General features: G+C 35.7%; 1 protein-coding gene across 25 annotated transcripts in view; it reads left to right on the forward strand.

Annotated features, from left to right (window-relative positions):
- MPDZ (multiple PDZ domain crumbs cell polarity complex component) overlaps positions 1 to 26,507 on the forward strand; it is a 176,782-nt gene that overhangs the window by 113,832 nt on the left and 36,443 nt on the right. For 12 of the 25 annotated variants that reach the window (XR_010148765.1, XR_010148764.1, XM_009456297.5 and 9 more), the window contains 6 exons: positions 49 to 247; positions 5,807 to 5,911; positions 10,478 to 10,570; positions 17,934 to 18,111; positions 20,978 to 21,088; positions 25,053 to 25,151. Coding sequence is in view for 23 of the 25 variants with exons in the window: in XM_009456297.5 (XP_009454572.2) it covers positions 49 to 247; positions 5,807 to 5,911; positions 10,478 to 10,570; positions 17,934 to 18,111; positions 20,978 to 21,088; positions 25,053 to 25,151 (785 nt within the window). In the remaining 2 variants the exon portion in view is untranslated. The remainder of the gene's footprint in view (positions 1 to 48; positions 248 to 5,806; positions 5,912 to 10,477; positions 10,571 to 17,933; positions 18,112 to 20,977; positions 21,089 to 25,052; positions 25,152 to 26,507) is intronic. The other 13 variants (XM_003311996.7, XM_528539.9, XM_054657915.2 and 10 more) reach the window with 2 other exon arrangements.

Genomic DNA, 26,507 nt, shown 5'->3' on the forward strand with positions numbered 1-26,507 from the left:
TTGAAAAATCATGTATTTAATTATATTTGCATTTCTCTTTTCCTGTAGGAATGACAGTTAGTGCTAATAAAGATGGCTTGGGGATGATCGTTCGAAGCATTATTCATGGAGGTGCCATTAGTCGAGATGGCCGGATTGCCAATGGGGACTGCATCTTGTCCATTAATGAAGAGTCTACCATCAGTGTAACCAATGCCCAGGCACGAGCTATGTTGAGAAGACATTCTCTCATTGGCCCTGACATAAAGTAAGTATCATTTGAAGCCCAGTTTAACTTGGGAAATTCAGGAATTTCAATTAATCAGAATTCTTTTTCAGTATTCACTTCTGTTTGAGATGCAAACGTTATCACATTTTTTTTTAACATAAATCCCTCAAGAAATTGACTATTTTTGAGTAGTTCTCGATTGTAAGTTTAGTTTCTTTGAGACTATATCAATATTAAAAATTTGGAAACGTTGCTTTGTATTTTTAATTATACTTCTCCAGTGATTTCTACAACAACCATAGAAGTGAGGGATGCAATGATTCTCACAGAGCAAGAGGGCCCACTTTTAGGATCTTGGAAAGATGTTTGGATTGGCTTTGATATAAGGAATTGTACCCTACCTAATTGACCTGTGTGAATCCTAGAACTAAGACAGTTCTTTAAGGGCCAGGCATGCAAAAGACAACATAAAACAGTGTCCATCTGACCCAAAACTTACCATTTCTTGAGCTATCTCATGACCCCAGGGGATAGACCAAAATGTTGATATGGTCTGTTTGTAGGTCATGGAGGATATTTTGTCAGGAAGTGCTTAAAATTTCCAATAACCCCATAATGTACTAAAAGCACATCATATATGTGGTTTGTTTTTTAAGTCACTAACCATTCCTTGAGCCAACATAAAAATCAGCTCATTACTTTATTGTGACACTTCATCAATGTGGCATTTTCCTCTAGCATTAATCATTGAATATTTGTTTTTAATGTATGAGGGATAACATCATAAAATAAGAGCTCAGGGAAAGATTGTTTACCTAAAATCGATGTAATGATTACTAGTATGGGGGACTTTTTTGTATTAATGTTATCTTACTGACTACATTCTCTATTACTAGTCGTTTTGCAAAGTATGTATTGCTAGGGCTTAGGTAACAAAAGCTGTACAGACTGTTTTTCATTCTGTGGTCAATAAAAAGAAGAAAAGTATATACCATTTGGAGCAGATTCCGCTCTCTTATATAAAAAGTATTATTTTTAGGCAAAATCTTCACTAATGGGCTTTCATATTTGTGTATGCTTTTTTTGACTTTTGTTTACAGTTGAACAGATCATCAGATCATATTACTGTTCCTTAACTGCCTTATAATAATTGGAGTACAAGTAGACATCATGAAAAATGTCAGTCCTTTTATCATAAGAAAAGAGAAACTTCAAGTGTTTTCTTTACCGCTTATGGCCAGTGTTCCATGACTAGATCATGTGGAGACTATGTATTTATTGCAGGGTTTTAGTTTATGTGGATTAGATGTAGTATAAAATGCAGATGGACTAGTAACTGTTCATCTGATTTGTTGTGCCATGATGTACATTTATGCTGTGTGTGCTGATACCAGTCTGCTGCCCACTTTTTGGCATTCTGATCACCAGAATTAGTACTTGGTACTAGCCCTACCACTCAGTTCTAATGTACTGCAGAACTTTAAGAGTCGTTAAAAAATAAGACCATTGTGACACCAGTTTGGCATAAGTCATACGTCTGGTCAACTCTAGAAAACTTTTGAAGTACATTTTCAGGCTCAAAGTCTTTTTTCCCCTTTCCTCATTTTTTTGTTGTGTATTTCCGTTCCCCCTCTCCCACTGATTCAGCAGAATTTACCCTGTCATGTGGGCAGAAGCTTTATTATGACTATGAAGGGTATCTAGAGAGCTAGCTTCATAAGTACTTGCTTTAGGATCTCAGGAGGCAAAATGTACTATAGAATCTTAAATTATTTTAAAAAGAAGAAAAATCATACAACCTTCCCTCCTCTGGAAATCAATCATCCATTCATTCAGTCAGTGAGTCTCTCTCTCGTGTACGTAAACACACATGCAGACATTCAAAACACGTTGATTTCTTCTCACATGCCTTAAAGATACTCTGATTCAAATGGTTATAGCTTAACTCATTGAGTAATGATAAAAATAAACTAAAATCATCCTTACATAATGCTTTTTCAGAAAAAAAAATATGTTAGATTTTAAAACACAAAGAGCCATTTAGGTTGACCAGGGCTGAGCAGCATGTTCTGTGCATTTTGCATGAAGTGTTTTTGGCCCTTACCACTTGTTTCGTGAAGCAAAAGATTTAGAATTACCTTGAAAGCTATGTGAATAATCTTCCCAAAAGGAACTTTTAGTCCTTCCATTACTCTGAATAGAACCATAACATTGCCTCAGGCCCATTAAGCTTTGTGCTCATTACCTGGATCTAGGCTCCATCCACATCTCTTTCTCATTATTTTTCTTTATGAACCTAGCTTAATCTGGGTGGTGGTGGAGGGGTGTATTGTAGGAACTTTAAAAAAGGAGACTGTGGTTGAGTTACATAACTGATTGGTTTTAGGGAAAGCATTGCTTATTGAGACAATGCACTGGATTTCTTTTTTGCCATTTACGATAGATAGCTAGGAACTTTTGTGTGTGTATGTTCATGCATGCATGGGTAGATAATTTGAGTTTCAAGAGTTCAAGAACAGCCAGTTTAAGATCCAGGTTTCATTATTTTCTATGGAAAACCAGATGCGAAGCCTCACCAGAATGCATTCTGTTTCACTTCTCCCTCCACCTTGCCAGGAGCTCTTATATTTCTGTAATAATAGCCAGGGTTTTGTGCTTAGCAGCAGCTGCTTATAACATCTGCCAGATAATTACTGAGCTGAATCAGAATTCACCTGCCTTAACCTAAAGTGTGGGATGAATTCCTGATCAAGGAATAAAAGACTGATTGCAGTTACATTTTTTCATGCTTGTTAATAATCACTGCTATAGACACTAGTAAAGAGCAGATGCTTTTCTGGGGGAGGTGTAGATGGGAGGGAGGTGGAAAGGGGGAAAAAAAACAACCAGGAGCACCCACTTTTAACTACATATGTATGCATCTCACATTCAGCACAAGACATTGACATTTGTTAACACCATTGTAAAAAGATGCCGCGGCGTATGCTTCACATTCTAGATTTTCTGCAGCACCTGCTGACGATCGAGCCCCCTTTTATGTGTGAGTATCAGTGATTCGAAAGCTCATTATGGCTGTGTGTTACAACTTGTCTGTGAAAACAATTTTGTGCTTTTGTAATGTCCCAATGCAAGAATAGATCCAGATATAGATTTTGTATATACATTTTAGATTGTTTTCTTTGTTTAAATAAGAACATAAAATCCAACAGAGCTATGAGATTGTTACGTTTTCACATTGTACTGATGATTGTGAACTCATTTGAAAAGCATATTTCCCAATTATGAAGCTTTCAAGCTCCTTTGTAAGGGAACGATCCTGTCTGCACGTGCAGGAATAGTCTCTGCATTAATAGCCATATCACATTTCAGCATCTCTAATGGTATTCTTTTTTCTTCTAGTCCATGTGTAACCAAAAGTTAGTCCATGTGTATCCAAAAGTTAGTTTGAATTTTTAATTCAACTCTCAAATAAGCATTTCAGTGTGTTCTTGCAGCTCATAATTTAGCTTTGGCATTTTTGCTGGCGATTTGGAAGTTCTGTATGATCCTGTGACCAGGCTTGTGCTAGCATGGCTCTGCATGTTCTGTTGCATTGTGGGATGCTTGTTCTGGTGGCCTCACTCTCTGTAGTAGCTAAATAGTTAGGAAAACTACCGTCTCTACTCTTTCTCACTGCTATGCAAAGTATCAGAAAAATATTTGTAAATGCCTACACTCCTCACCTTTCGGTAAAGTAAAAAACAACTTTGAACAAATATAAAGAAAAACTCATTTTTAACATTGTTTGGGATGGAAACATCTTTACCTTCTTTCTCAAACCAATAAAAAATTAAAGACTTCGTACTGATTGCTATTATTTTTGCTATTCTATCCTGCCTTTCTTCCCTGACTTTTTCCTGGCTTTTTAAACTTACGTTTTATTTATATGAGTTTTACTGAATCTTTAGGAATAATACCAGTTTTCTTGAATAGGCTTTTCACATTTTAGGTTTTATGTTTATCTTTATTTTATTTTTTCATTGTTTAAAATATAATCAGTCTTCTTTCCTGACATATTATTTGAAGGGCTAAAAGCAAATTTGCTATTCAATATATCTTTGTAGCACCATAGAGAAGATGTCTTTATAGATGAATAAATTAAATAGGGCCAGAATTAGAATGCAACTTTTTCAGCTAGCCTAGTCTTAAATCCATTGATCTGTACTTTGATTCAGTTTTTGACCTTTGAGGTAAAAGTGTCACGAAGAGATTCCCAGAGGCCCCATGTATTCTGCCCAAGTGATCAGTATGACCAGGAGAGCTGATGACCTGTGATAGCACTCACTTCTATTTGGATTGTGCTCCTCAGCTTACAGTAGCTTCACAAAAGTGACATCCTTTTTGTGGTAGAGGGTATGGAGGTTCAGCAGTGGTGATTTACCCCATGACACTCTGCGTGGTAGCAGAACTGTGTCTTCCGACTCCAAACCCAAGTGACCTCACACTTTGAAGTGAAAGAGTGAATGCTTTCTATAGAATAACCAATATATTTGAAATTATGTATACTACTCCTTCAGTAAATTATGACATTGGTATAAATTTTTATTTTATTACAACATAAAAGACAATCTTTTTATCTTTGCCCTCCAGTGCTGAGGTTTTGTATACTTATTATTTTAACAGATAAATTATGGACAGATGGTTTAATAATCTTTGTGATTTCTAATTTTTAGTTGCACAAACATGCTGTATTGAGTTCAGATGCAGTATTTCTCTTATGTTACTATTCATTAATTTGAAGATCTTGAAACAGTTTACTTTAAAAAGTATGTCCACCATGTCAGAAGCAGGACAGCAGTAGACTTGAATTTTCATTTATCAGTTTCTAAACATTACAGCAGGAGTCAGCATCTGGCACAGTGTCTTCCGCATAATAGGCATTCAGTCAGTACTTGTTGAATTAGTAAATGGCCATTCACGTGTAAATAGTATTCTTTTCTTTGAGACCAAAGTGAATTTTTAAAAATTGCTTCAAATTAGTAAGAGTCTTTCCGTAAACTCAAATGGTTTAATCTCATACTTCAGACTTGAGAGTTCATAACTTAATAGAGCTAACATAATTATTGAAAATGCTTGTTAATCTCTAGAATTAATTATGTATTATAGAAAGATGCAAAGTAATTTGTGATATTCAGCATTTTAATAGAGTATACCTAATTTGTTTCTGCTAGAGATCCCAGAAATCTTTGGGCAAAATTAATGTTATTGCTGACAATCATTATTCTAGGGATTTATAGATCTTCCTAATTTAAAAAAAATTGTTGTTAGCCTTTTCATTTGATAATATAAATAATTGTTTTCCTTCTCTGCATGATGATTGGTAAACACATAGTTAATCAGCAGCATTTAAAAACTTAGTTTCTGTTGTTACTCTTCCCTATAGAATACTTTATCCTATTGAAGTTTGGATTCTCTGCTGAATATACTGATTAAATGAGTTGTATGAAAAAGTAGGGACAAAGGGACAATATGATTTGTTTCCTTTATTTTAGAAGCTTTCCCTAACAGTTAGGCAAAATATTATTTCCCTTCACTTCCATGGATTCTGGTTTGTTCCAGAATTACTTATGTGCCTGCAGAACATTTGGAAGAGTTCAAAATAAGCTTGGGACAACAATCTGGAAGAGTAATGGCACTGGATATTTTTTCTTCATACACTGGCAGGTAAGTGAAACATTAAATCTAATACAATGAATGGTACAGCAAGTTGTAGAGAATTTGGAATTCAGAGTCACGGAGGACTAGAGCAAAGAAAAGGTCTGAATCCTTTTCCTCTTTCAAGATTTTAAAAAATATTCTTCCCTTTCCCTCAATTATATAAGTAATTATTATATAGTATGGAAAATTTGAGAAATATATAAATATTCAAATTAATAAATTAATATTTAATTCTACCACACAATGTAGCACTTTTAACATGTTGAGTTTTGATAATTTGCCCCAAATGAGTATTATTCCATTAATTTCTTAGAACGTAAGAAATTGTATGATTTTTTTACTCTTTAATATTAGCAAACGTCTTCAGAAATGTTATTTATTCTTTTATTAACATGCATACAAATTCAGAATTTTTTTCTTTTTTTTTTTTGAGGCAGAGCCTCACTCTGTTGCTCAGGCTAGAGTACAGTGGTGCCATTACAGTTAACTGCAGCCTCTACCTGCTGGGTTCATGCGATCCTCCCACCTCAGCCTCCCAGGTAGCTGGGATTATAGGCGTGTGCCACCGCATCAGGCTAATTCTGTATTTTTTGTAGAGATGGGGTTTTACCATGTTGCTCAGGCTGGTCTCAAACTTCTGAGCTTAAGCAGTCTGCCCACCTCGTCCTGCCAAAGTGCTGGGATTCACAGGCATGCACCACCATGCCTAGACCAGAAACATTTTTTATTTGTAATTTTCTTGCTCTTTTGGAGAATGTTGAGCTGAACCCGTTAGCATATATGCATGTTAGGAAACAGTGTTTGGCTTTTTAAAGGCACTTGATATACAAAGTATTAAGAGCCTTTAAATAATAAAGGGAACGTTTTCTTTTTTCTTAGGAAAGGCAGGAACTGGGTTTTGATGCTGCTGCTGACTGAGTCAAGATCAGGGAGAGAAATAATGTCAAACTGCTTTTCCATGAAGAATGTACCATTTTACACTCTCAGTTGTGGGCCTGTGTTTTTCAGTTGTGCTGGCAACTGACTACCAAATTTCTTGTAAGCATGTGGTAGAGCAGAAATGGCCTTGCAAGCACTCTGAGGTCTTCTCAGAAGAGAGTTCTACCATTCTTTTTTTTTTGAGACGGAGTTTCACGCTTGTTGCCCAGGCAGTGCAGTGCAATGGTGCGATTTTGGCTTACTGAGACCTCTGCCTCCTGGGTTCAAGTGATTCTTCTGCCTCGGCCTCCTGAGTAGCTGGGATTACAGGTGTCCACCACTATGACCAGCTAATTTTTTGTACTTTTAGTAGAGATGAGGTTTCACCATGTTGGCCAGGCTGGTCTTGAACTCCTGACCTCAGGTGATCCACCAGCCTCGGCCTCCCAAAGTGCTGGGATTATAAGCGTGAGCCACCATGCCTGGTCGAGTTGTACCATTCTTTAGAGGATGTCAGAACATCCCAGAACACCACGGTCTCCAGTGACCTTGCGTTCATTGTGATCTTGCTTCACTGATTCCTCTGCACATTACAGATGACTACAGAATACAGAAAGTGTCAGGGAAGGGGAAGGTATGTTATTTGTTTAATAAAGGGAAGGAATGGCATGGTCCTTGGGGCCTCATGAATATTATGGGAAAAGGAGTATAATTGTCCCTCATTATCTGTTGGGGATTGGTTTCAGGACTCCCCATGGATACCAAAATCCACAGATGCTCAATCCCTTATATAAAAGGGTGTAGTATTCGCACATAACCTATGCACATTCTCCCGTATAGTTTAAATCATCTCTAGATTCCTTATAATACCTAATACAATGTAAAAGCTATGTAAGTACCTGTTTTATATATATATATATATATATATATATAATTTTAATAATGACAAGAAAAAAAGTCTGCACATGTTTTTTGCAGATGCAACCATCTATTTTTTTCCCAAATATTTTTGGTCTGCTGTTGGTTTAATCCATGGATGTTGGACCTAAGGATACGAGGGATAGGGGAGACACCTATATTTACTTTACACTTACAAAGCTCAGCCACACTCCAAGATTTCCATTGTATGGTTAATGGCATGAGTTGGTTATAGTTTCCTGGTGCTTCCTGTCAAACTGGTAAAATCAATTATTTCAATGTCCCTCTGAAATATTGTGTCAAATGACTTACTTAAAGAATACACCAGGTAACATCTGAGTCCTGTTAAGTTCTACGGCCTTAAAATACTCAAAAGTTATTAGAAAGAAAGCCACTTTGAACACTGTGCTTCCTCCAAGCACAGACAAGAGAATGGCCTGGATTGTCCTGTGCTGTGACTAGCTGCTTCACTGCAGAGAAAGTATATTTTCTGTGGACATCAGAATGCTAAAAATAGAACAAATGGATATGCATTTTTGGTGGAACAATCTGCAGCAGAGAAAGGTTAAGTAACTTTCCTGCAGCTAATTAATGCCAGAGCCAAGTGTAGAATGTAAGCATACTCCATGTTCTTACCATTGGAAGCAAGGAAGGAATTGCACAAGTCTACGAAGCATGTGCCATATAAAAATATGTGGCAGCATAGCATGAAAGTTAAGAACTCAAGTTTTATGGTAAGATGGCCTCAATCCAAATCTCACCTATGCTGTCTGCCAGTGTCTTTCTCATCATGTGTCTTTCTCACCATGTGACTTTCTGCCAGTTACTTTACCTGGTACATATTTGCAGATATAAAGAGATCTACTTATTATAGTTGATAACATTTTTGTTGGTATTCAGTGGTTTAACACAGTGGAAAAGCAGTTGATTGACTTCTTTCTTGGCTGAGTGCATGCAGGAAGACATGACACTTGAGTCCCTGAAACCACACACTAAGATGAGTAAACAATAATCAGCACCTATAGAGGAGCATATATGGGGTTTCCGAGAGGATTCAAGATTATAGAATCATCTGAAGAGACTGGGGTCCTTGTATTGGATTATTCAGGATATTTATCTTCTTGTACCTAAAAAGGAAGAAGCAAGATGCATTGTGGCTACAGTGTTTCTGAATAGCTCCCACTGCTTAGGCTTTAGGGCTAAGGACCTCCCCCCATCCCCTGCCTGTCACTGAATATTTTAAGGACTGTTTCTAAGTTCTAATTCTTGTCTGTCTTCTAACTCTGCTTTCTTCATCATACTCTGTCCTGTTGTATTTCCAGGTTAGGGCTAATTTTTACCTCTCTGCCTTGCATCCTCTGGACAAAGATTTCACTTTTACTATTTCTCTGTCAACTCTTTGACATCGTTTTTAGGATCTCCCTCTTGGAGCTCTTCCCACCAGTCCTACCCTAGTGTCAGACTTAGACTCTAGGAGCCCTACCCTCATTCAAGGCTTTATTCTTTAATTGCACAGGAGGGAAATTCAAACACAAAACCAATGGGTAGGACCTATAGCAAGTAGATTTTATTCTAATAGCTTAAAAACAAAAACTTAACATTCAGGTCCAAGAAAGAATGAGATGTTCTTGGAGAGCCTGGACATTTGCTTGCCAGAAATGTTGCAAAGTGCATTCAAGCTCAGATGGATGACTGGATTAGATGACTTCTGATCTTTAATTCAACATATTGTATCAGTTGAGACAGTTCAGTATTCCTGTCAGGGGAGAATGGCTGTAAGTTTACATACTTTCTTTTGATTCTTCAGTTTCTGTAAATATCAACTGAAAACATTTATTGAATCAGAATTTTTATAGCCTTCTCTGCTTTAAGAGGAATATGTGGACATGTTTCTTTAGAAATCCAATTTTTACCAACAGCCAAGGCACAGGCCATAATCAGTTTAACCATTCTCTATTGTCCTCTCAGCCTCATTTATTGATACAAAGTATTCCTTTGGACTAACAAAATATTTCTTGATGTTGTTATTATTGTACAGTTTTCTTTACAGTCAATCAGTAGACTGGACACATTTTGTTACATGCCTGGCATTTGGCAAAATCTAAATTGCTACATAAACGGAAGGTGACCTTGAACACAGACGCGTTGTAAACTGCTTCTTCCATTAAGAAGTATTCTGTGCCAGGTTCCTCTGGATGGGGTGAAGCTGGACCAAAGCCTTTCACTTAATTTTTCAAAAATGGAAAGAAAATCATTGGTCCATCCTTAGGAAGCAGAGATACTAAACTCTTGGCAAACTTGATTAGAAATTCATTCAGTACAAGGTTCAGGGCTGTGCATACATGCTTAAAACCTACAGGGTGCTTCTAGCTTCCTGCACATTATAGGAATTTAAGACATGCTTGTTCAATGGGTTTTCTTTACAAACTTGGTATTTATCCTATTTTCCCCATTCCTTTCCTTTATGCTCCTATGTCTCATCAGGGAAAAAACAGACTAGACAAGAGTCTTAGTGTTCAGCTCTACGCTCTGGTACGTTGATTCTAAAGCAAGGTTTTAATTTTGTTTGGTTACGTTTTTCTTCCCCCCGATGTAAAAATATTTTATACTTATGGCCATGTATGGTGAAAACATAAAACAGTCCTGCATTTTTAGCTAAATCAATAGTAGAGTACATATAATCTTGCATATTTTTACTAGGATTTTGGGGTACTCATTGTGTAATTCTTTAACCAGAGACATTCCAGAATTACCAGAGCGAGAAGAGGGAGAGGGTGAAGAAAGCGAACTTCAAAACACAGCATATAGCAACTGGAATCAGCCCAGGCGGTAAGGACTATTTCTGTCTTCTGTCCTCTCAATGGATATATAGTGTTTAAAGATAAGCAGGTGTGGTTTCAAGTACTGGATTACAACTTGCTTCTTGTTATATCGGGTGAGTTGTTTACTACTTCTAACCCATCATTTTTTAATGTATACAGTGGAGAGAATAATGTGTATCACACAGGGTTAAAACTAACAGATATGGAGATATCTGGCACATAGTAGGGACTAAATTAAAGAAAATTATTCATAGGTAGTTGGAATGGATAATACATTCTGTAGAGTTTTATCTTAGGTATACCAAAAAGTATTCATTTAAATTTTACCTAGCATTTGTAGAAACTAGATAGGCAAACATATATATTCAAAACGTGTGTGTGTGTGTGTGTGTGTGTGTGTAAAAGTACCCTCGTAGCCTTGTTACCACAGGCTGAGTTTATCCTAAGTCATAATCTGTCTAGCACCAGTTTCATGTATAATAGATAAGATGACATCCTCAAATATACTTAGATGTATCACGTGCATCACTAAAACATACTGATGTGTTTATGCTGAGTAAAATCAACTTTAGTTTAATAGGAATTTACTGAGTCCTGATTATGGACCTAGACTTAAAGCCAATGATTTTGTGAATAACAAGGAAATAAATAGAAGATGCAAATCCTGCCTCAAGGAACCTCTAATGTACTTGGCTGGGCAAGATGTAGAGACACATGAAACAATTTAAGAACACAAGATATTTCACCTTAAGAGTAAAACATAGGTAATCAGTGGACATCCACCCCAAACAGACCTAAAGGTCACCATCACAATGTGATGCTTTGTGTTCAGTAAACATTAATATTTGTTACATAGTGAATAAATAAAATGCTCAAGAGAAGAATTTGTAATATTCGTAAATGCCAGTGCAATTTAATGACGTCCCCTGCCCACCAGTGATAACCTGCAGCCATCACATTTAAATATTTTTAAAATATAAAAAACACTATTTTATGTTGCTTTCAAAGAAGCAGCATGTATTTCCAGCCATCTAACATGAATTTCTTATTTGAATTTCATCAAAAGTCACTTAACTCACTTAAAAAATCCCAAGCTCTCTATAGTGCTGCCTACATTGAGAACAGGGTAGATCTGTGCTAGATCTGTGGCAGAAAATATATTCTGAGGTGTTAAGTGTCTTATTTATTTGTGGATAGAGGTAGAAATAAGTTAAATGAAACTGTTTTGTAGCAGGTAGTCATAGTGATAAACTTGAATTTTTTAGGAGGACAGTAATCACAGGAAAAAAAGATAGGTTGGTCCGTTTTAGTAACAATATTATGAGAGGAAAAGTAGATTTTAGAAGGTGATATAGTTTGGCTGTGTGTCCCCACCCAAATCTCATCTTGTAGCTCCCGTAATTCCCACATGTTGTGGAAGGGGCCCTGTGGGAGATTGAATATGGGGGCAGGTCTTTCCCATGCTGTTCTCCTCATAGTAAATGGGCCTCAGGAGACCTGATGGTTTTAAAAACGGGAGTTGCCCTGCACAAGCTCTTTTATTTGCCTGCTGCCATCCACATAAGATGTGACTTGCTCCTCCTTGCCTCTGTCATGATTGTGAGGCTTCCCCAGCCATGTGGAACTGTAAGTACAATAAACCTCCTTCTTTTGTAAATTGCCCAGTCTCCGGTATTTCTTTATCAGCAGCATGAAAAAGGATTAATACAGAAGGCAGTATGCAAAATGGTTGGTGTCAGTAAGAGCCATGTTAGAATTTTGGCTCTGATACTTTCTAAGACAAGTTTCTTAATCTCTGCTAGGTCTCTGCTACTTTATCTGTAAAATGAGGTTAATAATAGAATCTTTTGAATTTGGGGGAAAATTCAGTGTCGTCTAAAATCCTTAGCAGAGTGCCTGGCACATAGTGAGTCAGTGGTTGGCTTTGTCTGTATTGATAAAATATTTGTCACTGGTACCTAAGCAAAGAGAAAGCCTTTGACACAGAAATCATGAAATTTTCTTATGAGAAAGAAGAACATAACTTCTGGACTGGAAAATTTTTATGCTTTTAACCTTCATGCAATCCTAAGATAGCTCTAAAGGTGCTAACAACCTTACGTGAAGAATACCTCCAAAGATTCCATAAATCCTTCTAAGAAGGTACTCTGTACTCACTAGTGTAGTGGTTCCCCTGGATTCACTAAGCTACTTCTAGCGGAAGTTCATAGAACATGAGAAGAAAGCTTAATGGAGTAACCAGAGCTTTTAATAAATTAGGAGTTAGTGTTGTGAACATGGTTCATAGCATTGAAAACATGATGGGACAGTCGTTCATGAAATCAACAAAAATGTACTTTGTATGAAAATAGAGAATTTTTTGCAAAATATAAATTTTAAGATTATAAAATAGGCTGTATTTTATTTTGCATGTGATTTTCATTTTACACAATTGATATACTACTACATGTATTATTTTCCATTTTGCTTAATTTTTCTCTCAATTCTTGACGTTTTGTAAATCTATCAAGCTTGATACTTAAAGATCTAATTCATTCAATTTAGTTGTTGTGTTGCATTTCAATATGTGAATATACCATAGTTTATTCATTGTCAGATTCATATTAGATAGTTAATAGTTATTTGCTATTATAATAATTCTGTTCAGTAAATATATTTATTTCTTTATACTTACACATGAAAATTTATCTAGGGAATATATCCAGAAGTGGAATTGGAATTGCTGGCCTGTAAGTTTATATGCATTTTTTACTTTCAGTTGCCAAATTGCTTTTTAAGGTTGCTATACCAATTATTATTATTATTTTTCTGAGACAGAGTCTCACTCTGTTGCCAGGCTGGAATGCAGTGGCACGATCCTGGCTCACTGCAACCTCTGCCTCCCAGGTTAGAGCGAATTCTCCTGCCTCAGCCTCCTAAGTAGGTGGGACTACAGGTGCGCACCACCATGCCCAGCTAATCTTTGTATTTTTAGTAAAGATGGGGTTTCACCGTGTTGGCCAGGATGGTCTTGATTTCTTGACCTCATGATCCACCTGCCTTGGCTTCCCAAAGTGCTGGGATTACAGGCCTGAGCTACCACACCTGGCTGCTATACCAATTTTTATTTCTATTTCCAATATATGAATGTTCCCTTTTCCCCACATTCTTGTTACCACATCATATGATCATTTTTTAAAAAGTTTTTTGTCAATCTAATGGGTGGAAAATGGTACTCTTTCTTAATAAACAAGGTGTGGTGGGTATAACAGGATTGATCAGATAGGGTGAACATTTGCTCATTTGTTGTATGGATTGAGTTTCAGTTTCATATCTTGCTTCCATTACTGCAGTAATCATCACCTTCATCACCACCACAACCACCACCATCATAACTAGTAATAAAAGATTTATCGATTGCTTATTATATGCCAAAGCTTTTGTTTTGGACTCTACATGTATTAATTAATCCTCACAGAAACTCTGTGTAGAGACTCTTGTTGGATGTATTTCACAGCTGAGGAAAGTAAGACAGAGACTAAGTAAATGCCCTGTGTCACATAATCATTAAGTAGCAAAAGAGCAGGACTGGAACCCAGAGACTCAGTTCACAGCTCAGGCAATCTGGCCTCAGAGCTGTGTTTTACCTGTGTCTTCCTGAATTTCATTCTTTTTAAACCTATGTATAAAACTCAAATAGGCTGCCTTTTTTTCCCCTACATAACGATCTCTGAAGTGAACATATTCTGTAGTTTCTTTTCTAGGCCTCCTTTTTCTTTCACTGTGTTTCTATTGTCTGTTCAGTGAATAAATGAGTCTGGTTTCTCATTACTGTGTCATTTTGGCAGTTCTGTCTTTGATTACCTTCTTCATTGTTTTAAGGATTTACAACCTTTACTTCCAGGGAGGGTATTTTGCTATCTGTGCCAAACCCTATGAGAGCAAAGGTGCTGTTATCCGAAGGTTACTTAACCTCTCTGTGTCTCTTCTCTTCTTTGTAAAATGGGGCCAGTAAGAATGTCTACCTTATAGGTATGATGTGAAAATTAAATGAAAGTATATGTAACTTACTCAGAGAATAATACTGAGGACATGGTAAAACCCTTAATAAACATTTGCTGTTACTTATGTTTTTTGTATTACTCAAGAAGTCATAAGAATCACTTTCTAATTTGCACCAAACATAAAGAGCCCTTGAAGACATTTTCTTTCCTTCTTTCTTTTTTATTTTATTTTATTTTTTATTCTTAAGAAAAGAGTTAAGGAGTCCTACCTATGTATTCTGGGTTGTTAAATATTTACACTTGTGGCTGAACTTACTATATGTAAAATGTACTATATGTACAATGGCTAAACTTACTAACTCATTTGCCACTTTGCCTTAGGAACTGCTTTAAGAAAACAGGGAAGGGACAGTTGTGGTGGCTCATGCCTATAATCTCAGCACTTAGGGAGGCTGAGATGGGAAGATTACTTGAGCTTAGGAGTTCCTGAGCCCAGGACATTGAGGTTGAAAGTCAAGGCTGCAGTGGACTATGATCATGCCACTGCACTCCAGACTGGGCTGCAGAATGAGACCCTGTCTCAAAACAAAAACAAAAACAAACAAAAATAGGGAAGGATGGTGGATGTTGGTTCTTTTCTGTCACAGAATTTCTGGAGTAAGAGAAAACAATGAATAGGATTTTAACTAGTTTATTCACAAAAATTTTATAAGATCAAGGATCATGGTAAGGTCGTTTCAAACTAAACAGGTAGAGTTTCTAGAGTTATAGATTTGCAGTCAAGAAAAAGAGTTACTGGCCAAAGGAAGATGTGCCTCAGTGTCTGCTTTCATTTCAGCTGGTTCGCATCCTTTCCTCTTTGTGGTGCTCTTTCATCCCCAGCCTCTTCTTACCTCAATCATTTTGCAGGAGTCCTTACTTCAACCTTTCCTCTTCTCTAGGAACTCCTTAAATGTCAGTGTTGAAGACATGTTTGACAATGCTGTCTTATCCTACTTAATGTCCAACATTGTCTTCCTTTGTGCAGCATGGAGCAGATTGCAGGGTCTCATCATCTCCTTAAAGTTCTGTTTCATCGATTTTCCTCCAACACCCTAAACTCTGACTTATCTAGGCCAAAGACCTCACTCACTGCAAATCACCTTACTCTTTCTTACATCCTGCTTTTTCACAAGATGTATGTGCTTTAAATATACTCATAGCTCTTACAGCTATTTGCAGTTATTACATATGAATTCATGTCTTTATTTTGTGGGTATAGGAAATGTATTCAAGACAGAGGAATTAGCAAGCACCGAGGCCCCAAGGCGGGAGCATACCAGATGAACTTAAGGAATAGTAAGGAGATGATGTGGTAGCTAGAGTGGAGAGAGGAAAGTACAGAGCCCATGGCAGGTATATCAGTCGGTTTTCATGCTGCTGATATAGACATACCCCGAGACTGGGGAATTTACAAAAGAAAGAGGTTTAATGGACTCACAGTTCCACGTGACTTGGGAGGCCTCACAATCATGGTGGAAGGTGAAAGACACATCTCACATGGTGGCAGACAAGAGAAGAGAGCTTGTACTGGGAAACTCCCCTTTATAAAACTATCAGATCTCATGAGACTTATTCACTATCATGAGAAAAGCACAGGAAAGACCTGCCCCCATGATTCAATTACCTCCCACCAGGTCCCACCAACAATACGTGGGAATTGTGGGAGCTACAGTTTAAATTGAGATTTGGGTGAGGACACAGCCAAACCATATCAGCAGGGGAGGTGAGGGAGGTAGTGAGAGAATCATATCCTGTAGGATTTTGGCAGTCACTGCTCTTCGTGTCCTGACTGTTACTGACCAGGTCTGCCTTGGCAAGAATGACTTCTCCTTCTACAGAGGTGAGTTTGTGACATAGTGTGTGCAGGAGTGTTCTTTCCCTTTATTTGGTTGCTAAGCTTAGAAGCTACTATCTGTTTAGCAGTAGCTGAATTTTTTGATTACTTAATATATGTAATACTAAGATCCTGTAAAATCATCGTTTTACACTGGTATGTGCCACAGCCTGGAGTATGAGTCCAGTTTTACTTATAACAAATCATTTTCAGAAATACATTAATATCAGATTCTATAAGACACATAATTGAGAAGGTATTTTAAACTATCTTGTTTTACTACTAGTAAAACCTTAATAAATTGAGCAAAGTAATATTTGTAAAAATTAACATATATGACATTTTATTCCATTGTGTTAAAATATTTTTATTATTATTTTAAGCCATCCTAACCATTTTTAAGTGTACAGTTCAGTGGCATAAGTACATTCACATTGCTCTGCAGTCACCACCACCGTCTAGCTACAGAACTTTTTTCATCTTGCAAAACTGTAATTCCGTACCCATTAAGCAATAACTCCCCTTTCTTCTCTCTTCCCATCCCAGGCAACCACCATTCTACTTTCTGTCTCTATGAATTTGGTACCTCTAGGTACCTTATATGAGTGAAATTAAATGACATTTGTCCTTTATTTTACTTAGATGACTTAACTTCACTTAGCATAATGTCTTCAAGGTTTATTCATATTATGGTATGTTTCAGAATTTCCTTCTTTTTAAAGGATGAATAATATTGAATGTATATAGTATTTTATCTACTCATTTCTTGATAGATAATTGGTTTGCTTCTACCTCTTGGCTATTGTGAACATGGATGTATAAATATTTCTTTGAGATCCTGCTTTGAATTATTTTGGGTATAATACCCACAAGTGGAATTGCTGAATCATATGATAATTCTATTTTTAATTTTTTGAGGAACCTATATACTCTTTTCCATAGCAGCTTCACCATTTTACATTTCTACCAACAGTACACAAGGGTTTCACACGCTCTGCATTCTTGTTAATTTGTGTGTGTGTGTGTGTGTGTGTGTGTGTGTGTGTGTGTGTGTGTGTTTTTAGTAGGTAGTAGCCATCCTGTTGGATGTGAGATGGTATCTTACTGTGCTTTTGATTTGTATTTCCATAATATTTAGTGATGTTAAACATCTTTTCATGTGCTTATTGGTCATTTATGTATCTTCAAGACACTTGCCCATGTTTTATACCACTTGTTTTTTGTTGTTGTTGAGTTTTAGAAGTTCCCTTTGTATTCAGCTTATGAATCTCTTATCAGATATGTTATTAGCAGATACTTTTTTCCTTTCTGTTGGTTGCCTTTTTTACTCTATTGAGAGTATCATTTGATGAACAGAAGTTTTTAATTTTGATGAAGTACATTTTATCTATTTTTTCTTTTGTTCTCTGTGCCTTTGCTGTTATATATAAGAAATCATTGCCAAATTCAGCATCATGAAGCTTTACCCTTATGATTTTTCCTAAGAGTTGAAAATTTTATTTATTTTTTAGGGTGGAACTCTGGAGAGAACCAAGCAAATCCTTAGGCATCAGCATTGTTGGTGGACGAGGGATGGGAAGTCGGCTAAGCAATGGAGAAGTGATGAGGGGCATTTTCATCAAACATGTTCTGGAAGATAGTCCAGCTGGCAAAAATGGAACCTTGAAACCTGGAGATAGAATCGTAGAGGTACCCTCTAGTGAGCTTTCTGTGCTAAAATTTGTTTGTTTTGTTTTATTTATTTTTTAATTTTATTATTATTATACTTTAAGTTTTAGGGTACATGTGCTAAAATTTTTCACCTGCTCCATCCTTTGTACCAAGGGAATTGTCATCTTCATACTAGTTACTCAACCCAGCATTCGAGTAAAATGTGTGTGTGGATAAATTATTTCTTTCTTATTTGTTTATTTTCATACGTAATTTTCTCTTATGTATATAATGACAGATTATATGTTTTGATATAGAGACTGATGTTTGGAGATAAAGCCAACCATTTAAAAAAAATTGGCTCCAAGGTAAAATAATTATGTTCTGTTTGAAAGAACAAAGCACAATTCTTAGGGAAAAATTTTGAATTAAGATTACATTAGACATACAATGTATGTATATGTACACACACAAAATGTAGATATAATTAAGTTAATGAGATTTTATTTCAATAAGTACTTTATTATCATTTCATTGCAGATAAACTTTGTTGGATGAGTTTTTTTTTTTCCAAGTGAGTCTTTTTTAGTAAAATATTTAATGCTGACACCTCAGTTACCTTTCATGTAAATCCTTCTCAGTCGAAGCCAGGATCTCGCTCCTTTTCAGTGCTGTGTTCATTCATCAATGAAGGCTCTGTATGTGTGCCTGTGTGCATGTGTGTGCACATGTATGTGCATTTTGTTATGTGTTAGAAGCATGTCAAGTTGTGTGTAATCTCTTAATTCAAAGCAAAGTTCAATATTTTAAATAGACTCTCCTCTCATAAGTCACTCACTCATTTACTCAACAAATATTCCTGGAACAGCTGTTGCATTCCAGGTGCTATAACAGGCTCTGGGCATCCCACAGTAAACAAGGCACTGTGCCTGCCTGCCAAGTGGGACAGACTTGACAAGTAATCAAGTCACTTCAGAACAGTGTGATAAATTATTTCATTGGGATAAGCATAATTTTATTTAGAAGGATAGAGAAAGGAGTACCTGACCCAGATTTTCTGAGTTTTCAGGATTTACAGAGTAGACTAAAAGAGACAACTTGCAAATAAAGACAATTTTATTACCACTGTAATGACCATGATATTTACTTTATACAAGTGACTCTCATTTTCTAAACCCATATAACTTACACACTGGAAGACTTTGTTTAGAAGAAGATTATAACATATCAACCATGACTTTAAATGAACGTTTTGATGATTGATTGATTCCTTCATTGACTGGCTGTCTTTGAGAGCCTTAGACGGAAGATGATTGGGACCTGAGTGAAAACAGGGACCATGTCCTTTTTTTTTTGATGACCGTTTATAAGGAAGAATGATAGGCTTTTTCTCTCTCCTGCATTCTTTCATTAGATGATACCTTAGACCCCTTTTAACGAACTCCTTTATTTAGGACACTACCTAAAATTTCAAATTTTGGATTGTCACTAAGAAGTTTATTTTATGCATACCTCTCTATTAAATACCTTTGACCTAAATAGCAAAAGAGATTTTTTTTTTTTTGTAGACAAGAATGGTCATAATTTGCTCTCAAATGTTGTTTAAATATATTTAAAAAGTTAAAGTTCACCTTTGAAATGGAAAAGAAAGAACTTTTTTGTGCATTTTAAAATACTGTATGCAATTTAGCAATGATTTGTGCCATATTGCAAGGGCTTTTCTAGTATGTAGGAAGCCTCAGTCCTCTGTAATCCTGAGGATTCTAAAGCGTGTCTCTGCTAAGAGTTTCTCAAAATGTATATAGACTAGGTGAGTGCAGATCTGCAAATTATTCCATTCTGAGAATGGAATACTTTGGTCTTGAGCAAAGATAATTAACATCCTTTTAAATTTTTCCACGAATGGAATATATAGTAGACATATGGTAGACGTGAATACTGACTTTTGTTCTACAAAAAAGTTAGAAGCTATTTTAATATGCACTGAAAAAAATATTGTCATCTAAGTATCAACCTGAGGGAGGTTTTTATCTAAATCTATATAATTCTTTTAAAGATGATAATGTTCTATGCAAAGATCTAATAATGTTCTTTTCTAGAGTTGTGTCCACTCTGGGTTTACTCTTTTGTTGTATATATCATAACATGGTAATTGGAAATGATAAAATGATGCTAACATCCTATAGTTTTCTGACAGAATTAGCATTTGGCCTTTTAAACTATTTTCCTTCTTATTCATAAAGTGTGTAAGCTGAGTTGATCAATACTGAGGCAAACCATGATCAATAAAATTTACAAAATAACTTTCATTGTCAAACTATATAAGAATTACTAACAAATAAACACAATTTCTTAGCTTCCAGCTCCTGTCATATCTACTGCAAGGATTCTTTTGCAAAACTAACCTTACCATTATCTGATTTTTCTGGATATCAGAATTTTGTTTTGAACTTCAAGCTTCCCTGTACAGAGAAAATTATACAAGGCATCACCCCTTACTTCCCAAACCACCCTATGGTCAATTAGAAGAAAATTAGTACAGTGACTTTCATGATGAAGACAGTGCTGCTAGATAGTTCCCTCATATAATTTTGTTAATGATACTGATTTTTTTTAATTTAAAGGAGCAGCTGAGCAATGTAAGGAGTGCAGAAGCAGAGCCTTCATTTCAATTGATTATGACTTGAACTGATTATTGGAGACAGAGATATGTGTCCAAAGCAAGGGACCACAAGTCTGCTGGACAGACAGAAAGTTCTGCAGCTTCACATGTAGTCTCAATTATTTTTGATATTAAAACAGATTTTCTAGGAGTCTAACCAAGTATCCCTAAAACTCCATATCCACACATTTTTTTGTTGTTCTATAGATTCTTGAAATGTTAAGCTGAGGCCTTCCATTGCAGGTGGATGGAATGGACCTCAGAGATGCAAGCCATGAACAAGCTGTGGAAGCCATTCGGAAAGCAGGCAACCCTGTAGTCTTTATGGTACAGAGCATTATAAACAGACCAAGGGTAAGCGAACACAAAGGGCAAGGTAGGCATATCCAAACAGTGTTCAACTTGGAATCTAATGTATCAAGGGCCAAGTTGTCTGTATGAGCAAAGATAGTGATTTTTCAAATCTCAGAAGACTTGTTAGAAGTTTGTTTTGCTTTCTCAGAAATTGAGTTATCCTGGAAATCCCTTCCACCATGTTTAATAAAGACTTTTGAGGTCTGTTGAATATACACAGAAGTAGATTTATCAGTATCTCTAGGTATCTAGATGGTTAATTATTAGTATTCATTTTAATCACAAAATACACAAGTTATTAAAAGGAATGTGGCATCATAATTCAGGTTAATCATCTGTGATCTCTAGTGGAGCCCCTTAGAAACCAAAGAAATGACATTTTCTTGAAATTTATTCTCTAGACAGAATCTCCTACTTATGCAATCCCATAATCATCTGTGAATGATCGTTCATGTATTTGTGTATCCCACTGAACGTTAAATTTGCTCAGGGCAGATTTGGTATGTTTACAAGTGATTTCATCATTGCTGTACTCTAGCCACATCACTGTATAGCTCTTCATCACTGTGTAGCTGTTGGTGGACAGAAACCTACCAACCCGTTTTGCCATCAGTCACCACAGGTAAAATAGCATTAAAAAACATTTTAGAAAATGTAAGTTACATTTAATGAATGTTGTTAACAACGATACAGAGCGAGGCTTTGGATTTGTTATGACTTGATGCTGAAGATGAAAATTATGCCAAGAGTTTAAAACTGTTTTTTCAACTCCTTCTTTATGCCTCATGAAAAAAAAAAAATTCACATGCAGCAGTTATTAAGTATTTTGGATTCACATGAAACATACACATCCATTCAAAAATTGCATACCATTTCCTAGATGTCCTGAAGCACTTACAGACTCCTTTTTTGGATTTAAGTTAACAACCCCCATCATAGTGATTCTCTTTGAATTTCCTGCTTACTAGTTTTTAGGGTTGGTTGTCTTTAAAACAAAAATATCAACATATGTGAGGGAAGTTGAACGCATCGTCTAAAACTTAAAATATTTAATTTTATCTGTAAAATGTATTTAATTTTAACTTCTAAAGTTAAGAATTTAAGATATAAGGGCTCAGTTTAACTTGTGAAATTAAGAATTTAAGATGTTAAGGTTCAAATGATGAAAATAACCAACAGCTCTTTAGATGAGCTCTGTCAAAGTAACTTATCAATATTCTATGCCATGGACGGTAAAGTGACCAGATTTATTTTAATGGCCCTTCCTTCTGTTGTGAAGACAGGTGTAACTGTGGTCTGGGTTTACTGTAAAGAGTGAATCTAGTAGTTTTTAATGTAAGCACTTCAACATCTGCAATTTTTAATCATTCAGTTGTTTATTGTTAGGTAATAATTATCCATTCAGAAAGAAAATTTGCCAAATGGTAGGGCTGCATCATGCTGCATTCTTTACAAAGCTATTCCATTTTTTAAATAACTATAAATCCTTTTACATTTATTCCCATTTGTGTGTTAAACATAGACACAGCATAATAATGTTAAATGGGTGTTTAAGTTAAAGCTATTTTTTGTGTGTGTGGGTGGATTTTAGTCCTTTTTTTGTTTTATTTATAATTTACAATTTTTACATCGTTTGGGACAATACTATAAATTGCTGAATAGTGATTCTCAATATTGCTTTAAAAACTTAAAACTACAAATATTCCTTTCAATGTCAGGTACATTTTCCAATGAGCCGGGAAGATCTTGTCTCATACACCTGGAAAATACTCTTATTTTGCTCTCTGAGGTATAATGATACCTGATTTTACAGCAATTGTTCCAGGATAAATCTTGTTATGAATGACATGTTTAGTCAAGTCATACTTATTTTGCTTTAGAAAATTAAAGTTAATTTTGCATTTAAAATGAGATATGTTTTGTTTCAATGATTTACTTCCTTATGGAAATAATTAGGTCTCCAGTAATCTAAAAGGAACAATCACAAATGCACATACTTAAAAGTCTCTTACTGGTAATTGTGTTATCTGTAGATATAGGATAAAGCTCCTAGGAAATCTTAAACATAAGCTGAAAAACCAGTGAGTTGCTTTGGCCCTTAGGCTCTTCAAGAATCAGAAATTTCCAGAACTAGCCCTGGTAATTTCACCAGTATGACCCTTCACAGAATTCAGTCTGACCATATTTTCTCACTGAAAGGGGGGCCCCATTTAGAATGGGCCAGAGAATGTTTTTGTCTTCCCTGTGCTTCTTCGTTGTTAATATTTCTGCTTTTCTCAGCCCCTGGGACTATAAACAGAAGTTTCATCATTGGTTTTTTAATAAGAAATAGTCTGTTTCTAAATATCTTTTCCTGATAATAGAGTAATCTACCATTTCGTCTGCTGTGCCTATGCTATACTTTTACACTTTGCTATCAGGGCCAAATTCTAATCCTCTGAGATCTGCAAATTAAAAAGAAAGCAAAAGTAATAAAAATTTAAAAACTAGAGCTTTCTTTAAATTTGTTGCTAGTTTTGTTTTCTGATGTTCTACAGAATTATACAGGACACTGAAAGTCCAATGTATGGAGATTAGAAATAATCTCCACCTTCCATAGCATTGAATTATTTTGCCTAGGATATATTTGTCACCTCTGCCTAGTCATTTCTTCCACGTTAATAAATGGTCATGTGCCTTGGTATTTGTGATCTTCTCTTTTGTAAAGCAGGAGTTGACATTTTAAACTGAAAAGCAGGGAGAAAGTTGAGATGAGCAGAAATGTCATTGTGCCCATTTCTTTTTCCTGTCTTCCCTCTGTAGGAAAAACATTGCAAGAAGAGCAGATTGAAAGGGTAATGTGGCATAAGCTTTAGTGCAGGCATACTGAGGATAGAGTCTTTCCAGAGTGTTCTCTCATACAGCGTGGTGTCACATGACAACCTCTCCCTATACTTGATGCCTGCCAGTGGGGCTTTTTTATAGAGAAAAGTAACACAAACATTTAATTGGAGCCAAAATGAATTTTAAATGTCTGCAATTTCCCCTGAAAGATATAGTCAATAAAAGAAAAAGATAGCGGGTGTGAAAAGAAGGAGAAGAATTTATTGTGCTAAGGAAATTACTTTTTTTTTTAAACTATGAAAATGCTAAATTCTATCTGGCAGTCATCCTGACTTTAATATGTATTTTCAACTCTAACAGTCTGGCTCAGGGCTTATTACTGGCAAGCCACAAAACCTCTGAGAAACACTCTAAGGCAGGACTTCAAATATTATCTAAAGCCTCATAAATTCTCCGGTAATATGGGCAATTTTATAGGAAATTTATGTAAAACATGAATCTCCATGTTTCTACCTCCACAAAAACTGGGCAGAAATAGAGAACACCACTCTACAGGAGTTCATTTTTTAATAAATTACTGTTTTTTTAATTTAAAAAATACAATTGCTCTGAAGCACTTTAATATCAAGTCAAAATATGGAAAGTTTCCTTACTAGGATGCAAAATAAAAGAATAATGAAGGTTGCCAATGAACTAGCAGACCAGTTTATAATTTGCATTCTAGACAGATTATTTTTAAAAAATTAGCTTTTAGATGTAGATAAAAAATTTTGTGGTTTTAATTTTGAACATGTTTACTGGTATTCATAAAACATGTATTAATATATAAGATGGGCAAAATATATGTGCCTCTGTTAGTAATACTGAAGACATTGAGCAAAAATAAAAGAAATTTGGGATCAGTTTGACAACTAGTTTCCTTAGTGGTTTGTGGCCTGATTTAGACTCAGGTATAGATTCAGGTCATTAGAGACAAATCTTTAGTTTCAGACTGTTTTAAGATGTTGCTATTAATGACTGGATCTGATAGGCTCTAGTTTCACACAGGCAGTTCTTTAAATCGGTATGTACTTTGCTTTTAAAACTGAGTTGTTTTCAATACATTTCCTTTGCGTTCAGCGCCTCTTATGTTTCCTTTTAGAAATCCCCTTTGCCTTCCTTGCTGCACAACCTTTACCCTAAGTACAACTTCAGCAGCACTAACCCATTTGCTGACTCTCTACAAATCAACGCCGACAAGGTTGGATAATGCCCATTGTCTTGCTGTTGGTTGCCTTTTGCAAATGTTTTGTTCTTTGTTACTACTGTGTCTTTGTCCCAGTTCACTATTTGCTACATTTGGGCAGGGAAAAAAAAACAAAAAAACAAAGCTGTTTGGAGTGGGCATGCAGATCCTTTCTTAAGCACATTTTCCTGCCAGAGAATATTTATTTTTATTGCTGAAATTAAATGGCCCTTCTGAAGAGTAAGGGAGAATCATGAGTCCAGTGCCTTTCTTTCATTTTGGTGTCATTTAAAATTTCTGATATTTAAATTTTTGTTAGTTGCCAAATGTATGATACTTTCACACATAATTTCTTTAAAACCATGTGTTAATTTAAATCCTTTTCATACTTCTACAAGGTGATCATAAAAGCTCTTCCATGAGTTAATCACTGCACAAATAATTGTGTATGTGTACATGCAGGAGTCTGTTGAATATTCATGAAGCATGCCCATGTAATTGCCTGAATCAGGAAACGTAACTGTTTCAGTGCTCGTAAATCTATACTTGGATCTTCTCATTTTCTGATGAAATTATAAAACCAAAATCGAAACACAAATTTATAAGAATTTATATACCATAATTTGATCATGAAAAGGAAGAAAGCCATCAACAATTTTTTTCAGGAAACACTTTATGAATATTCATCAGACTTCCATGTTATTTTAACAAATACCATGTTATTGATATGGATAACCAAAGATGCTATATCTGAAGGAATATGTTTTCTATTGCTATAGGAATTACTGAATTCAAGTAGAATTATCTTCCATTGTTCCCCAACTAACCCTTTTGCTCCCACACCCTTTAAGGTTTGTGTCAGTGTGGAATTTTCGTATGTGGGTGTGTTACAGTGTGCTTATGTGTGTGCTGTACTTGATGTATACATACACGGCATGGAGTGATCTCAAGTATACACTGCATTTTTGACAAGGAAGGCTAAACAATCTTTGTTAAAGAGCTATGTTTTCGTAAATAAATTTTAAAAAGTGTCACTAACGAGGCAGATACATGATCTTGATGAGAATGAGGGTGTCAGGGATATGAAAACATAACACCTGATTGCCCCTCAAGTAAATAGAGGCTTATATTGGTTTTATTAGTCAGGTAGGTTAGGGCACCATTTTGATTTACTCACAGTATGAAAATGTTGTGCCTGAGATCCCAGACAATTTTTCAGATAAGCAGGTTTTGTTTGTTTGTTTGTTCTTAAAATAACAGCTCAGAAAAATTATGCAGCAAGATCTATAAAATGTCATCTATAGATTTGTTAAAATTATGGGAAGTTTAAACTAGCTTTTGTTTTACCTTTTAAAAATGGAATGGACTTAA

Source organism: Pan troglodytes, chromosome 11 (assembly GCF_028858775.2).
Source record: "Pan troglodytes isolate AG18354 chromosome 11, NHGRI_mPanTro3-v2.0_pri, whole genome shotgun sequence".
NCBI classification, from domain to species: domain Eukaryota; kingdom Metazoa; phylum Chordata; class Mammalia; order Primates; family Hominidae; genus Pan; species Pan troglodytes.